Source organism: Salmo salar, chromosome 10, assembly GCF_965601325.2.
Source record: "Salmo salar chromosome 10, fSalSal1, whole genome shotgun sequence".
NCBI lineage: Eukaryota > Metazoa > Chordata > Actinopteri > Salmoniformes > Salmonidae > Salmo > Salmo salar.
In genome coordinates, this window is record NC_138300.1 from 126,338,515 (window position 1) to 126,354,489 (window position 15,975).

The 15,975-nt window shown below is 44.0% G+C and overlaps 1 protein-coding gene across 1 annotated transcript in view; it reads left to right on the forward strand.

Moving 5' to 3' along the window:
* hexa (hexosaminidase A (alpha polypeptide)) overlaps positions 1 to 15,975 on the forward strand; it is a 35,160-nt gene that overhangs the window by 12,056 nt on the left and 7,129 nt on the right. Inside the window, 5 exon segments of the mRNA NM_001140458.1 lie at positions 2,414 to 2,546; positions 6,416 to 6,596; positions 12,234 to 12,320; positions 12,512 to 12,584; positions 14,711 to 14,891. Of these exon segments, the coding sequence (NP_001133930.1) occupies positions 2,414 to 2,546; positions 6,416 to 6,596; positions 12,234 to 12,320; positions 12,512 to 12,584; positions 14,711 to 14,891 (655 nt within the window).

The window sequence follows — 15,975 nt, forward strand, 5'->3', positions numbered from 1 at the left end:
GCTCTTTGTCCCAGGGTGCTTTACTCCTACCTTACTTGCGCCTCTCAATGTCTGTGTGTGTAACATTTGGAGTCAGGAAGCCGGTGCAGAAGGTGAGTTTAATTAACCTGAACAAGGCAACAAAACAGGAGACGCGTACTGAACGTGAACAAAACCAATACTGCCTGATGACTGAGGCTACTGAGGGCTAAATAAAGGGAAGGTAATCAAGGTGATGATGAAGTCCAGGTGTGCATAAGGTCCAATAACAGGTCCAATAACAGGTCTAATAACAGGTCCAATAACAGGTCTAATAATAAACTAATAATGGTATATCATACACCTGAGGGCTAAATAAAGGGAAGGTAATCAAGGTGATGATGAAGTCCAGGTGTGCATAAGGTCCAATAACAGGTCCAATAACAGGTCTAATAACAGGTCCAATAACAGGTCTAATAACAGGTCTAATAACAGGTCTAATAATAAACTAATAATGGTATATCATACACCTGAGGGCTAAATAAAGGGAAGGTAATCAAGGTGATGATGAAGTCCAGGTGTGCATAATGATTGGGAGCAGACGTGTGACCGGCCGTCTCAAAACGGTCTTGTAGCAACATTTGAAATTGTGTCTTTTTTACCTCGGATAAAACTAGAGACTCAGAGCTACAAAATGGTATATCATACACCGCATCTTTGAGGAACAATGGGAAAGTCATTCTGCTTTGAAAGTTGATGAACTTGTTAACTTACTTTTGAGAAAATGGCCTTTGAATGTTTTGGTACCTACTGGAGAGCCCCCGCACAACCATTCAACACTGTTCACACCCTCTTAAGGCGGCCCCACCCATCTCTTTAAGGATTCCAATGTGAGGTCATGTGCTAAACAGTGAGTAGTGTAGTAAAGATTAAGACTAAAAGTGGTAGTAGCTACAATAAGGAACAATTCCAGGTACATTAGATTATGTTAGGAGAGAACCCAGCCAGAAATAATCACACAGCCATTTTCAAAGCAACTAGATGCATCACAAATACCCAAAACACAGCTAAATGCAGCACTAACCTTTGACAATCTTCATCAGATGACAATCTTAGGACATCATGTTACACAATACATGCCTTTTTTGTTCGATAAAGTTCATATTTATATATAAAAACAGCATTTTACATCGGCGCGTGACATTCAGAAAATCTTTTCCCTCAAATGCTTCCGATGAATCAGCGCTACAATTTACAAAATTACTATTCGAAAACATTGTTAAAATGTAATATTGTCATTCAAAGACTTATAGATTAACATGTCTTGAATGCCACTGCTTTGCCAGATTTAAAAATAACTTTACTGGGAAATCACACTTTGCAATAAACGACGTGGTATACCCAGCAAAATAGGCTAGGCTATACATGTTGGAGCCATCTTGGAACGATCAACCATCAAAAATACTATTGTAAATAAAACCTTACCTTTGATTATCTTTATCAGAAAGCACTTCCAGGAATCCCAGGTCCATAACAAATGTAGTTTTGTTCGAAAAAGTTAATCATTTATGTCCCAATTGTTAGCGCGCTCCGAAGGCTACTGAAAATGTACCGTGCTGAGTAGGACTTGTCGTCACGAATGTACAAAAAATATATATTTAAGTTCGTTCAAACATGTCAAATGTTGTATAACATAAATCTTTAGGGCCTTTTTCAACCAGAGCTTCAATAATATTCCATGGGGACGTTTGCATTGTCTTTCAAAACGTTTCGAAAGGGGAGGGTAGCCATGGGCGGCCGCGTCATAATGGTAAATGGCCCTCCACCTGTGACCACTTTCCACAGCCTCTCTTTCAGTCAGTTTTGATAGTAGGAGACTCAAACCACTTTGTAAAGACTGGGGACATCTAGTGGAAGCTTTAGAAAGTGCTAAATGATTCATAAGCCCCTGTGTGTTTCAATGGCACATGTTTGAAGTGATATCCACACATCAGATTTCAGTTTCCTGTCAGGATTTGTCTCAGGGTTTTGACTGCCATATGAGTTCTGTTATACTCACAGACCCCATTCAAACAGTTTTAGAAACTTTAGGGTGTTTTCTATCCAAATCAAACAATTATATGCATATTCTAGTTACTGGGCAGGAGTAGTAACCAGATTAAATCGGGTACGTTTTTTATCCGGCCGTGCAAATACTGCCCCCTAGCCATAACAGGTTAAGGCACATGAAAGGCACATGTAAGGCACATGTTCGAGAAGGCATTTCTGCCTCAAAAAACTACTTTTGATTAAAAAAAATACTTCCACGTTCAAACGGCTCTACTGTGAGGTGGTGACCAGCGACATAAGCATCGTTTCCTGAAACGGGTCACAGATGTGCGTAATGATGGGGAGCAGATGCTAGGCTTCCTGCTGCCCTCTTGGCTGATATTCTGCTTGGCTCTGTTTGTCCTAGGGGGCGTTCCATCCGTCGACCCATGTGTACACCCAGATAGACGTGAAGAGGGTTATCGCCCACGCCAGACTCAGAGGCATCAGGGTCCTGGCTGAATTTGACTCCCCGGGACACACCCAGTCATGGGGCGAAGGTAACACACGCACACCCTCAGTCATGGGGCAAAGGTCACACACATGCACACCCTCAGTCATGGGGCAAAGGTCACACACATGCACACCCTCAGTCATGGGACAAAGGTCACACACACACACACACACACACACCACACACACACACACACACACACCCTCAGTCATGGGGCAAAGGTAACACACACACACCCTCAGTCATGGGGCAAAGGTAACACACACACACACAGTCATGGGGCAAAGGTAACACACACACCCACAGTCGGGGGGCAAAGGTAACACACACCACACACACACACACACACACACACACACACACACACACACACCCCACACACACACACACACACACACACACCCTCAGTCATGGGGCAAAGGTAACACACACACACACACCCTCTGTCATGGGGCAAAGGTAACACACACACACACACACACACACACACACACACACACACACACACACCCTCTGTCATGGGGCAAAGGTAACACACACACACACACACACACACACACACACAGTCATGGGGCAAAGGTAACACACACCCAGTCATGGATTCTGCTTCTGACTGCTAACTAGATTCATAACATCTTAGGTTCTATGACAGAGGTTATAATGTCTTATATAGCCGTTATAAAGGCTTTATGACCGCACTCCCCAGGACAGCCCGGTCTCCTGATCCCCTGCTATAAGGGCACAGTTACCTCTGGGACTTTCGGACCAGTGAACCCAGCCAACTCCTCCAGCTGCTACAGTAATTCTAACCAGTGGTGTAAAGTAATTACCGTAAATTCCGGACTATTGAGCGCACCTGAATATAAGCCGCACCCACTGAATTAAAAAAAAAATCTTATTTTGAACATAAATAAGCCGCACATGTCTATAAGCCTCAGGTGCCTACCGGTACATTGAAACAAATGAACTTTACACAGGCTTTAACGAAACACGGCTTGTAACAAAAAATAAAGAAATAGCAGTAAGCTTTAGTTGTCTTTTTGCACTGAGTCAATTCCTCACGCTGCTGTTTCCAACGTCTTATCATCGACTCATTAAGACCAAGCTCCCGTGCAGCAGCTCTATTTCCTTTTCCAACAGCCAGATCAATCGCCTTCAACTTGAAAGCTGCATCATATGCATTTCTCTGTGTCTTTGCCATGATGAGGGTGACAAAATGACTACCGTAATCAGAATGATGGGAAGTTTGAGAGCGCTCGATTTAATCTAAACAGTAAACAAAAAAGTTGTTTGACCTTAACCCGTTCGGCAATTTCATTGGTCTAATGAAAGCTTCATGCCGCCAAAAAACTGAGCACGTCACAGAATGTGATTTTTTGGAGAAAAAAAAATTGAAAGCGGGAAAAATCCATATATCATTGTTTAAGCCGCGAGGTTCAAAGCCTGGGAAAAAAGTAGCGGCTTATAGTCCGGAAATTACTGTAAGTAAAAATACCCCAAAAAATGACTTAAGTAGTACTTTAAAGTATCTGTACTTTACTATTTATATTTTTGACAACTTTTACTTTTGCTTCACTACATTCCTAAAGAATATAATTTACTTTTTAATCCATACATTTACCCTGACACCCAAAAGTACTCGTTACATTTTGAATGCTTAGCAGGACAGGAAAATGGTCCAATTCACACACTTATCAAGAGAACATCCCTGGTCATCCCTACTGCCTCTGATCTGGAGGACTCACTAAACAGAGAACATCCCTGGTCATCCCTACTGCCTCTGATCTGGAGGACTCACTAAACAGAGAACATCCCTGGTCATCCCTACTGCCTCTGATCTGGAGGACTCACTAAACAGAGAACATCCCTGGTCATCCCTACTGCCTCTGATCCGGAGGACTCACTAAACACACATGCTTCGTTTGTAAATTATGTCTTGAGTGTTGGAGTGTGCCCTTGGCTTTCTGTAAATTAAAAAACACAATAATATGGAGCCATCTTGTTTTGCTTAATATAAGGAATTTGAAATGATTTGTACTTTTGATTTAACCTTTTATTTATTTAACTAGGCAAGTCAGTTAAGAACAAATTCTTATTTATAATGACGGCTTACCAAAAGGCAAAAGGCCTCCTGCATGGACGGGAGTTGGGATAATTATTATTAAATCTTTTTAACTGAAAGTATATTTTAGCAATTACATTTACTTTTGATACTGAAGTATATGTTGTTTGGATTTAATCCTCAGAGTAAAACACTCAAAGGACACAATGAAAGCTTAACCAAGTTTATTCTGCCCAGAGGATCGATACAGCTGCATTAAACAAAACATGTTTCCACCACAATGATACATACTCCAATTTAGGCACTCCGCCTCCTCTCCAATCCTTACATCTATTATGGTTCGACAGGAAGAGGAAGTAATAGGGTAATAAACCATAATTTCTCCCTTAAGGGGATCTGACCTCAACCCCTCCTTCGCCTAATCCACAGATGTCCATCCGTATCCCCCATAGTGGTCCTGTGACTTCCTCCCATCCACCCAACACATTCCAAAGCCATCTGGCTTCAACAGATCACCATTAACTAATGATGTAACAGCCAGTCTCTATCAGTCCTCAGAGACTATAGTCTATCATCTGATATCTCTATCACTCCTCAGAGACTATTGTATATCATCTGATGTCTATATCACTCCTCAGAGACTATAGTCTATCATCTGATGTAACAACCAGTCTCCAGTCTCTATCACTCCTCAGAGACTATAGTCTATCATCTGATCTAACAACCAGTGTCACTCCTCAGAGACTATAGTCTATCATCTGATGTTTCTATCACTCCTCAGAGACTATAGTCTATCATCTGATGTCTATATCACTCCTCAGAGACTATAGTCTATCATCTGATGTATCAACCAGTCTCTGTCACTCCTCAGAGACTATAGTCTATCATCTGATGTTTCTATCACTCCTCAGAGACTATAGTCTATCATCTGATGTCTATATCACTCCTCAGAGACTATAGTCTATCATCTGATGTAACAACCAGTCTATATCACTCCTCAGAGACTATAGTCTATCATCTGATGTATCAACCAGTCTCTGTCACTCCTCAGAGACTATAGTCTATCATCTGATGTTTCTATCACTCCTCAGAGACTATAGTCTATCATCTGATGTCTATATCACTCCTCAGAGACTATAGTCTATCATCTGATGTAACAACCAGTCTATATCACTCCTCAGAGACTATAGTCTATCATCTGATGTATCAACCAGTCTATATCACTCCTCAGAGACTATAGTCTATCATCTGATGTCTATATCACTCCTCAGAGACTATAGTCTATCATCTGATGTATCAACCAGTCTCTATCACTCCTCAGACTATAGTCTATCATCTGATGTATCAACCAGTCTCTATCACTCCTCAGAGACTATAGTCTATCATCTGATGTTTCTATCACTCCTCAGACTATAGTCTATCATCTGATGTCTATATCACTCCTCAGAGACTATAGTCTATCATCTGATGTATCAACCAGTCTCTATCACTCCTCAGAGACTATAGTCTATCATCTGATGTTTCTATCACTCCTCAGAGACTATAGTCTATCATCTGATGTTTCTATCACTCCTCAGAGACCATAGTCTATCATCTGATGTATCATATCTCTAGGATAGCAATGGTCCAAGTTTAACCCAGAATCCAACAATTTAAAACCAAATACTTTAAGACTTTTACTCAAGTAGTATTTTACTGGGTGACTTTCACTTTTACTTGAGTCATTTTCTATGAAGGTATCTTTACTTTTACTCAAGTATGATAACAGGGTACTTTTTTTCCACCACTTGTTCTAACTAACCATAACCCTAACCCACCCATCTCTCCCCGCCCTTAACCCCATCTCTCCTCAGGACAGCCCGGTCTCCTGACCCCCTGCTATAAGGGCACAGTTCCCTCTGGGACGTTCGGTCCAGTGAACCCAGCCAACTTCTCCAGCTACCAGTTCATGAGCCGCCTGTTTAAAGAGGTCACCTCAGTGTTTCCTGACTCTTACATCCACCTGGGAGGTGACGAGGTAGACTTCACCTGCTGGTAGGTTGATTTGATGTTAATCAAGTTTGTATAGCTTTAACTGTTGACATTTTTTTAAATAGTGAAGAAAGTATATATACCACCCTCATGGAGTCTGTTTCTATATATATATATATATATATATATATATATATATATATATATATATATCAAAAAGTAGTGTATCTCTTGATGCTGAGAGGACATAATTATTGCTACTGTTCAGTTTGTTTTGTTGAGAAATGTGAAGAGGGCTGTCCGTTACAATACATCTACTCACTATACAAAACATTTGTATTGGTATTGATTAGGGATCATCATTAGTTCATGCCAAGGCAGCAGCTACTCTTCCTGTGGTCCAAACACATTGAGGCACTTTCTTTACACATAACACAAAATATACTGCTCAAAAAAATAAAGGGAACACTTAAACAACACATCCTAGATCTGAATGAAATAAATAATCTTATTAAATACTTTTTTCTTTACATAGTTGAATGTGCTGACAACAAAATCACACAAAAATAATCAATGGAAATCCAATTTATCAACCCATGGAGGTCTGGATTTGGAGTCACACTCAAAATTAAAGTGTAAAACCACACTACAGGCTGATCCAACATTGATGTAATGTCCTTAAAACAAGTCAAAATGAGGCTCAGTAGTGTGTGGCCTCCACGTGCCTGTATGACCTCCCTACAACGCCTGGGCATGCTCCTGATGAGGTGGCGGATGGTCTCCTGACGGATCTCCTCCCAGACCTGGACTAAAGCATCTGCCAACTCCTGGACAGTCTGTGGTGCAACGTGGCGTTGGTGGATGGAGCGAGACATGATGTCCCAGATGTGCTCAATTGGATTCAGGTCTGGGGAACGGGCGGGCCAGTCCATAGCATCAATGCTACTGCTGACACACTCCAGCCACATGAGGTCTAGCATTGTCTTGCATTAGGAGGAACCCAGGGCCAACCGCACCAGCATATTGTCTCACAAGGGGTCTGAGGATCTCATCTCGGTACCTAATGGCAGTCAGGCTACCTCTGGCGAGCACATGGAGGGCTGTGCGGGCCCCCAAAGAAATGCCATCCCACACCATGACTGACCCACCGCCAAACCGGTCATGCTGGAGGATGTTGCAGGCAGCAGAACGTTCTCCACGGCGTCTCCAGACTCTGTCACGTCTGTCACATGTGCTCAGTGTGAACCTGCTTTCATCTGTGAAGAGCACAGGGCGCCAGTGGCGAATTTGCCAATCTTGGTGTTCTCTGGCAAATGCCAAACGTCCTGCACGGTGTTGGGCTGTAAGCACAACCCCCACCTGTGGACGTCGGGCCCTCATACCACCCTCATGGAGTCTGTTTCTGACCATTTGAGCAGACACATGCACATTTGTGGCCTGCTGGAGGTCATTTTGCAGGGCTCTGGCAGTGCTTCTCCTGCTCCTCCTTGCACAAAGGCGGAGGTAGCGGTCCTGCTGCTGGGTTGTTGCCCTCCTACGGCCGCCTCCACGTCTCCTGATGTACTGGCCTGTCTCCTGGTAGCGCCTCCATGCTCTGGACACTACGCTGACAGACACAGCAAACCTTCTTGCCACAGCTCGCATTGATGTGCCATCCTGGATGAGCTGCACTACCTGAGCCACTTGTGTGGGTTGTAGACTCCGTCTCATGCTACCACTAGAGTGAAAGCACCGCCAGCATTCAAAAGTGACCAAAACATCAGCCAGGAAGCATAGGAACTGAGAAGTGGTCTGTGGTCCCCACCTGCAGAACCACTCCTTTATTGGGGGTGTCTTGCTAATTGCCTATAATTTCCACCTGTTTTCTATTCCATTTGCACAACAGCATGTGAAATTTATTGTCAATCAGTGTTGCTTCCTAAGTGGACAGTTTGATTTCACAGAAGTGTGATTGACTTGGAGTTACATTGTGTTGTTTAAGTGTTCCCTTTATTTTTTGGAGCAGTGTATAAAACAGTACATCATATGACATTATTACACCACTACATATCTACAATACTAAATGTATTGTACCACTATACAACAATATCAGAATGTACGTGTATGTGTGCTAACGCTTAAGAGCCCCTGCTCTTTCCATGACAGACTGACCAGGTGAAAGCTACGATCCCTTATTGATGTCACCTGTTAAATCCATTTGTCAGTGTAGTTGAAGGGGAGGAGACAGGTTAAAGAAGGATATTTAAGCCTTGTTACAATTGAGACATGGATTGTGTGTGTGTGTCATTCAGAGGGTGAATGGGCAAGACAAGATATTTCAGTGCCTTTGAACGGGGTATGGTAGTAGGTGCCAAGCGCACCGGTTTGAGTGTCAAGAACTTGATTTGCTGGGTTTTTCACGCTCAACAGTTTCCCGTCTGTATTCATTTTAAGAATGGTCCACCACCCAAAGGACACCCAGCCAACTTGACACAACTGTGGGAAGCATTGGAGTCAACATGGGCCAGCATCCCTGTGGAATGATTTCGACACCTTGCTGAGTCCATGCCCCGACGAATTGAGGCTGTTCTGAGGGCAGGAAGGGGGGGTGTTGGTATTCTCGGTGTATGTCCATATAATAAAGCGGCACATTGAATACATAACCATCAGATGTATTGTACTTTAGCATGAATACATAACCGTCAGTTGTACTTTAGCTTGAATACATAACCATCAGATGTATTGTACTTTAGCATGAATACATAACCGTCAGTTGTACTTTAGCTTGAATACATAACCATCAGATGTACTTTAGCTTGAATACATAACCTTCAGATGTACTTTAGCTTGAATACATAACCATCAGATGTACTTTAGCTTGAATACATAACTGTCAGATGTACTTTAGCTTGAATACATAACCATCAGATGTACTTTAGCTTGAATACATAACCATCAGATGTACTTTAGCTTGAATACATAACTGTCAGATGTATTGTACTTTAGCTTGAATACATAACCATCAGATGTACTTTAGCTTGAATACATAACCATCAGATGTACTTTAGCTTGAATACATAACCATCAGATGTACTTTAGCTTGAATACATAACCATCAGATGTACTTTAGCTTGAATACATAACCATCAGATGTACTTTAGCTTGAATACATAACTGTCAGATGTATTGTACTTTAGCTTGAATACATAACCGTCAGTTGTACTTTAGCTTGAATACATAACCTTTCTGATGTACTTTAGCATGAATACATAACCGTCAGATGTACGTTGTTGGGGCTGTGTTTCTGGACCTAAGGAAGGCTTTTGATACTGTTAATCATGAGATTCTCATCACAAAATTGTCCAAACCCTTTTCCCCCGATGCCTTGAGATGAAATCATACCTTGAAGGCAGAACTCAGTGTGTCAGAGTGAGCAATGAGCTGTCGCCCACTCTTAGCTATGATGTGGGCGTTCCCCATGGGTCAATACTGGGGCCCCTCCTGTTCAGCCTGTACATTAATGACCTGCCTCCTGTCTGTCCTGGGTCTGAGGTTCAGATGTTTTCAGATGATACAGTGATCTATGTGCATGCAAAGAGCAAACAACAAGCTGCACAATAACTCACTACTGTAATGGTCCAGGTTACAAAGTGGCTCAGTGACTCGTATTTGCATCTCAATGTGAAAAAAACTGTCTGCATGTTCTTCACAATAAGGACAACAGATGCTACTGAACCAGATGTCTGTGTATCAAGGGAGAAGCTCCAGGTGGTATCTGATGCTACTGAACCAGATGTCTGTGTATCAGGGGAGAAGCTCCAGGTGGTATCTGATGCTACTGAACCAGATGTCTGTGTATCAGGGGAGAAGCTCCAGGTGGTATCTGATGCTACTGAACCAGATGTCTGTGTATCAGGGGAGAAGCTCCAGGTGGTATCTGATGCTACTGAACCAGATGTCTGTGTATCAGGGGAGAAGCTCCAGGTGGTATCTGATGCTACTGAGCCAGATGTCTGTGTATCAAGGGAGAAGCTCCAGGTGGTATCTGATGCTACTGAACCAGATGTCTGTGTATCAGGGGAGAAGCTCCAGGTGGTATCTGATGCTACTGAACCAGATGTCTGTGTATCAAGGGAGAAGCTCCAGGTGGTATCTGATGCTACTGAACCAGATGTCTGTGTATCAGGGGAGAAGCTCCAGGTGGAATCTGATGCTACTGAACCAGATGTCTGTGTATCAGGGGAGAAGCTCCAGGTGGTATCTGATGCTACTGAACCAGATGTCTGTGTATCAAGGGAGAAGCTCCAGGTGGTATCTGATGCTACTGAACCAGATGTCTGTGTATCAGGGAGAAGCTCCAGGTGGTATCTGATTTTAAGTACCTTGGCATTAAACTTGATTCCAACCTCTCTTTTAAAAAGCAGGTGAAAAAGGTAATTCTAATAACCAAATTCAACCTCGCTAATTTCCGATTTATACCAAATTGTTTGACTAGCAAAACTGTACTTCAAATCTATGATAGTCCCCCACTTAACATACTGCTTGTCTAGTTGGGCCCAACTTGCTGTACAACATTAAAACCTATTCAGTCTGTCTACAAACAGGCTCTCAAAGTGCTTGATAGGAAGCCCAATAGCCATCATCACTGTTACATCCTCAGAAAGCATGAGCTCCTGAGTTGGGAAAATCTTGTGCAATACACCGATGCATGTCTTGTATTCCAGATCCTAAATGGCCTGGCTCCCCCTCCACTCAGTACTTTAGTTAAACAGAAAACCCAAACATATGGCAGCAGATCCACAAGGTCTGCCATGAGAGGTGACTGTATAGTTCCCTTAAGGAAAAGCACCTTTAGTAAATCCACTTTCTCTGTGAGAGCTTCCCATGTCTGGAATACACTGCCATCAGACACACATACCTGCACCACCTATCACACTTTCACAAAAACCATGAAGACATGGCTAAAGGTCAATCAGATTTGTGAACATAATCCCTAGCTGTGTATTGCTGCTTTCCATGTTGTCTGGTGTCTGTAGCTTGTGAAGTGTGGAAACACTTTGTAGCTTTTATGGATTTAAGCTTGTTGCTTTTTGTTCTATGTTGCTCTGTCTGTATGCTATGTCTTGCTTGTCCTATGTTGCTCTGTCTGTATGCTACATCTTGCTTGTTCTATGTTTCTCTGTCTGCATGCTATGTCTTGCTTGTCCTATGTTGCTCTGTCTGCATGCTACATCTTGCTTGTCCTATGTTGCTCTGTCTGTATGCTATGTCTTGCTTGTCCTATGTTACTCTGCGTGTGCTCACTGCTCAGTGATTGTCTGTATTGTAATTGTTTTTAATAACCTGCCCAGGGACTGCGGTTGAAAATTAGCCGGCTGGCTAAAACCGGCACTTTTACTGAAACGTTGATTAATGTGCACTGTCCCTGTAAAAAATAAAATAAACTCAAACTCTAGCTTGAATACATAACCAAATACATAACCGGTAGATGTATTGTACTTTAGCTTGCACACATTTCCAGGGGTGTATTCATTCTGCCGTGTCTGTTGCAAAATGTTTTGTGAAAACGGAAGGCAAACGGAACGAAACAGGGAGGGACTTACCTGAATTTGTCCAATAGAAACTCTTGTTTTAGTTCCGTTTGCAACAGAATCGGCAGAAGAAATACACCCCAGTTCTTGACCCGAGAATGATCAGATTGTAATGTGTTGTTTCTCACAGGAAGTCCAACCCTGATGTCCGAGGCTTCATGCTGAAGATGGGGTTCGGAACCGACTACACAAAACTGGAATCCTACTACATGGAAAAGTTAGTGGACAAAAAAAGGACCAAAATGGAGACCTGTATGGTTCAGAAATACACCTAAAAAAAATGGACACGATTTATTTCCAAGATAATGAAATGAAAGTAGGATGTAGTGGTGGGCTGCTCTGGGACTGTGGGACTGGCTTGGTTTAAGTTGCGGATGCTACAGAGGCCTGTGTGTTTGTATCTTCCAGTATGGTGAACATTACTAAGGGACTCAACAAGACAGCCATAGTCTGGCAGGATGTGTTTGACTACCATGAAAAAGTAAGTAAACACTCAGATCATACCTGTATCGCCCTAATGTAAAAACCCAGACACTTTCCAGGTCTAATTACACATGATTAGACTAGGGTCCTCTGGGCCGGGACCTCTGGGGCCGGGACCTCTGGGCCGGGACCTCTGGGCCGGGACCTCTGGGCCGGGTCCTCTGGGCCGGGTCCTCTGGTCCGGGACCTCTGGGCCGGGTCCTCTGGGCCGGGTCCTCTCATGTTAGTGAGTGATATTGCCTAGATCCTTCTATTTTGATAAAACATCAAAGGCTGTCTCTAGACTGAGGGTGGTCTTCATGCAGTTGGCTGTTTCCCCTGATGAGCTAGAGTTTCCCAAAGTGGTTGTGTTTCAGCTGTGTTGCAGCTCTCTGTCAGTGGTGGAGGTGTGGAAGGGAGGATGCTACCTGTGTGAGGTCCGCAGGGTGACCAAGGCAGGCCTCCGGGTCGTCCTGGCCTCTCCTTGGTACCTAGACCAGCCTGGACCTACTCATGACTGGGCTAGATACTATACCATCTGGCCCCTTGCTTTCAAGGGTTAGAACCTCTTAACTAGAGTGGAGTGGATAGAGTGGAGTGGATAGAGTGGAGTGAATAGAGTGGAGTGGGACAGTGTGGAGTGAATAGTGAATAGAGTGGAGTGGGACAGTGTGGAGTGGATAGTGGATAGAGTGGAGTGGATAGAGTGGAGTGGATAGAGTGCAGTGGAGTGGATAGATTGGAGTGGATAGAGTGGAGTGGATAGAGTGGAGTGGATAGAGTGGAGTGGGACAGTGTGGAGTGAATAGTGAATAGAGTGGAGTGGGACAGTGTGGAGTGGAGTGGGACAGTGTGGGGTGGAGTGGGACAGTGTGGGGTGAATAGTGGATAGAGTGGAGTGGATAGAGTGGAGTGGATAGAGTGCAGTGGATAGAGTGGAGTGGAGTGGATAGAGGAGTGGAGTGGATAGAGTGGAGTGGAGTGGATAGAGTGGAGTGGAGTGGATAGAGTGGAGTGGAGTGGATAGAGTGGAGTGGAATGGATAGAGTGGAGTGGAGTGGATAGAGTGGAGTGGATGGAGTGGAGTGGGACAGTGTGGAGTGAATAGTGGATAGAGTGGAGTGGGACAGTGTGGAGTGGAGTGGATAGAGTGGAGTGGATAGAGTGGAGTGGATAGAGTGGAGTGGATAGAGTGGAGTGGATAGAGTGGAGTGGATAGAGTGGAGTGGATAGAGTGGAGTGGATAGAGTGGAGTGGATAGAGTGGAGTGGGAGTGGGACAGTGTGGAGTGCAGTGGATAGAGTGGAGTGGAGTGGATAGAGTGGAGTGGAGTGGATAGAGTGGAGTGGAGTGGATAGAGTGGAGTGGAATGGATAGAGTGGAGTGGAGTGGATAGAGTGGAGTGGAATGGATAGAGTGGAGTGGAGTGGATAGAGTGGAGTGGATAGAGTGGAGTGGATAGAGTGGAGTGGATAGAGTGGGACAGTGTAAAAAACATACAAGGATCATAAAAACAACATGTCACTGGCCTTCTAGGCAGAGTTGCAAAGAAGAAGCCATATCTCAGACAGGCCAATAAAAAGAAAAGATTAAGATGGGCAAAAGAACACAGACACTGGACAGAGGAACTCTGCCTAGAAGGGCAGCATCCCGGAGTCACCTCTTCACTGTTGACGTTGAGACTGGTGTTTTGCGGGTACTATTTAATGAAGCTGCCAGTTGAGGACTTGTAAGGCGTCTGTTTCTCAAACTAGACACTCTAATGTTCTTGTCCTCTTGCTCAGTTGTGCACCGGGGCCTCCCACTCCTCTTTCTATTCTGGTAAGAGACAGTTTGTGCTGTTCTGTGAAGGGAGTAGGACACAGCGTTGTATGAGATCTTCAGTTGGAACACAGGAGTGATGGTTGCTGATAATGGGCCTCTGTACGCCTATGTAGATATTCCATTAAAAATCTGCCGTTTCCAGCTACAATAGTCATTTACAACATTAACAATGTCTACACTGTATTCCTGATCAATTTGATGTCATTTTAATGGACAAAAAAAATGTGCTTTTCTTTCAAAAACAAGGACATTTCTAAGTGACCCCAAACTGACCCCAAACTGTTGAACAATAGTGTACATGGCACTTTTTTTCTACCTCAGATCCCAGTGGACACGGTGCTCCACATCTGGAAGGGTAGTCCAGGTCAGATACAGCAGGAGCTGAGTAGCATCACCCTGGCTGGGTACAGGGTCATACTGGCTGCCCCCTGGTACATCAACCACATCAACTACGGACAGGACTGGAAAACGTACTACACCATACAGCCACTCAACTTCACTGGTGTGTGCAGAAGCTCGTTTCACTTAAAAAATCGGTGAAACAGGTTTAATGTAATGGTGGGAATGAGATGAATGGTACGGTATCAAATCGATGTGTTCAAAAGGTATCAAATAAATTAACAACGGGTAACACATTGATACCTTTCCATTTATTCAATTTCAGCCAATGGGCTCGTCCTCTGATTTGTTCCTCCACTACTGCAGCGTACTGGGACTGGGGCAGGGCTGCCCTGGGACTGGGGTAGGGCTGCCCTGGGACTGGGGCAGGGCTGCCCTGGGACTGTATAGAGTCTAGGACTATAGTTATTATTATAGTAGGAGACTGGTCTATGGATAATATAATATAGCGCAAGTACGCTTTTGGTCATGTAGTATGTGGACACCTGCTTGTCGAACATCTCATTCCAAAATCATGGACATTAATATGGAGTTGGTCCCCCCTTTGCTGCTATAACAGCCTCCACTCTTCTGGGAAGGCTTTCCACTAGATGTTGGAACATTGCTGCGGGGAATTGCTTCCATTCAGCCACAAGAGCATTAGTGAGGTCGGGCACTGATGTTGGGCGATTAGGCCTGGCTCGCAGTCGACGTTCCAATTCATCCCAAAGGTTTTCGACGGGGTTCTTTCACACCGATCTCGACAAACCATTTCTGTATGGACCTGGCTTTGTGCACGGGGGCGTTGTCATGCTGAAACAGGAAAGGACCTTCCCCAAACTGTTGCCATAATGTTGGAAGCACAGAACCGTCTAGAATGTCATTGTATGTTGTAGCGTTAAGATTTGACTTCACTGGAACTAAAGGGCCTGAACCTCCTCCCAACAAACTTTAGAGTCGGCATTATGCATTCCAGCAGGTAACGTTCTCCTGGCATCCGCCAAACCAAGATTCATCTGTCGGACTGCCAGATGGTGAAGCGTGATTCATTACTCTAGAGAACGCATTTCCACCGCTCTCATGCCGGCGAGCTTTACACCACTTCAGCCGACGCTTGGCATTGCGCATGGGGATCTTAGGCTTGTGTGCGGCTGCTCGGCCATGGAAACCCATTTCATGAAGCTCCAGATGAACAGTTATTGTGCGGA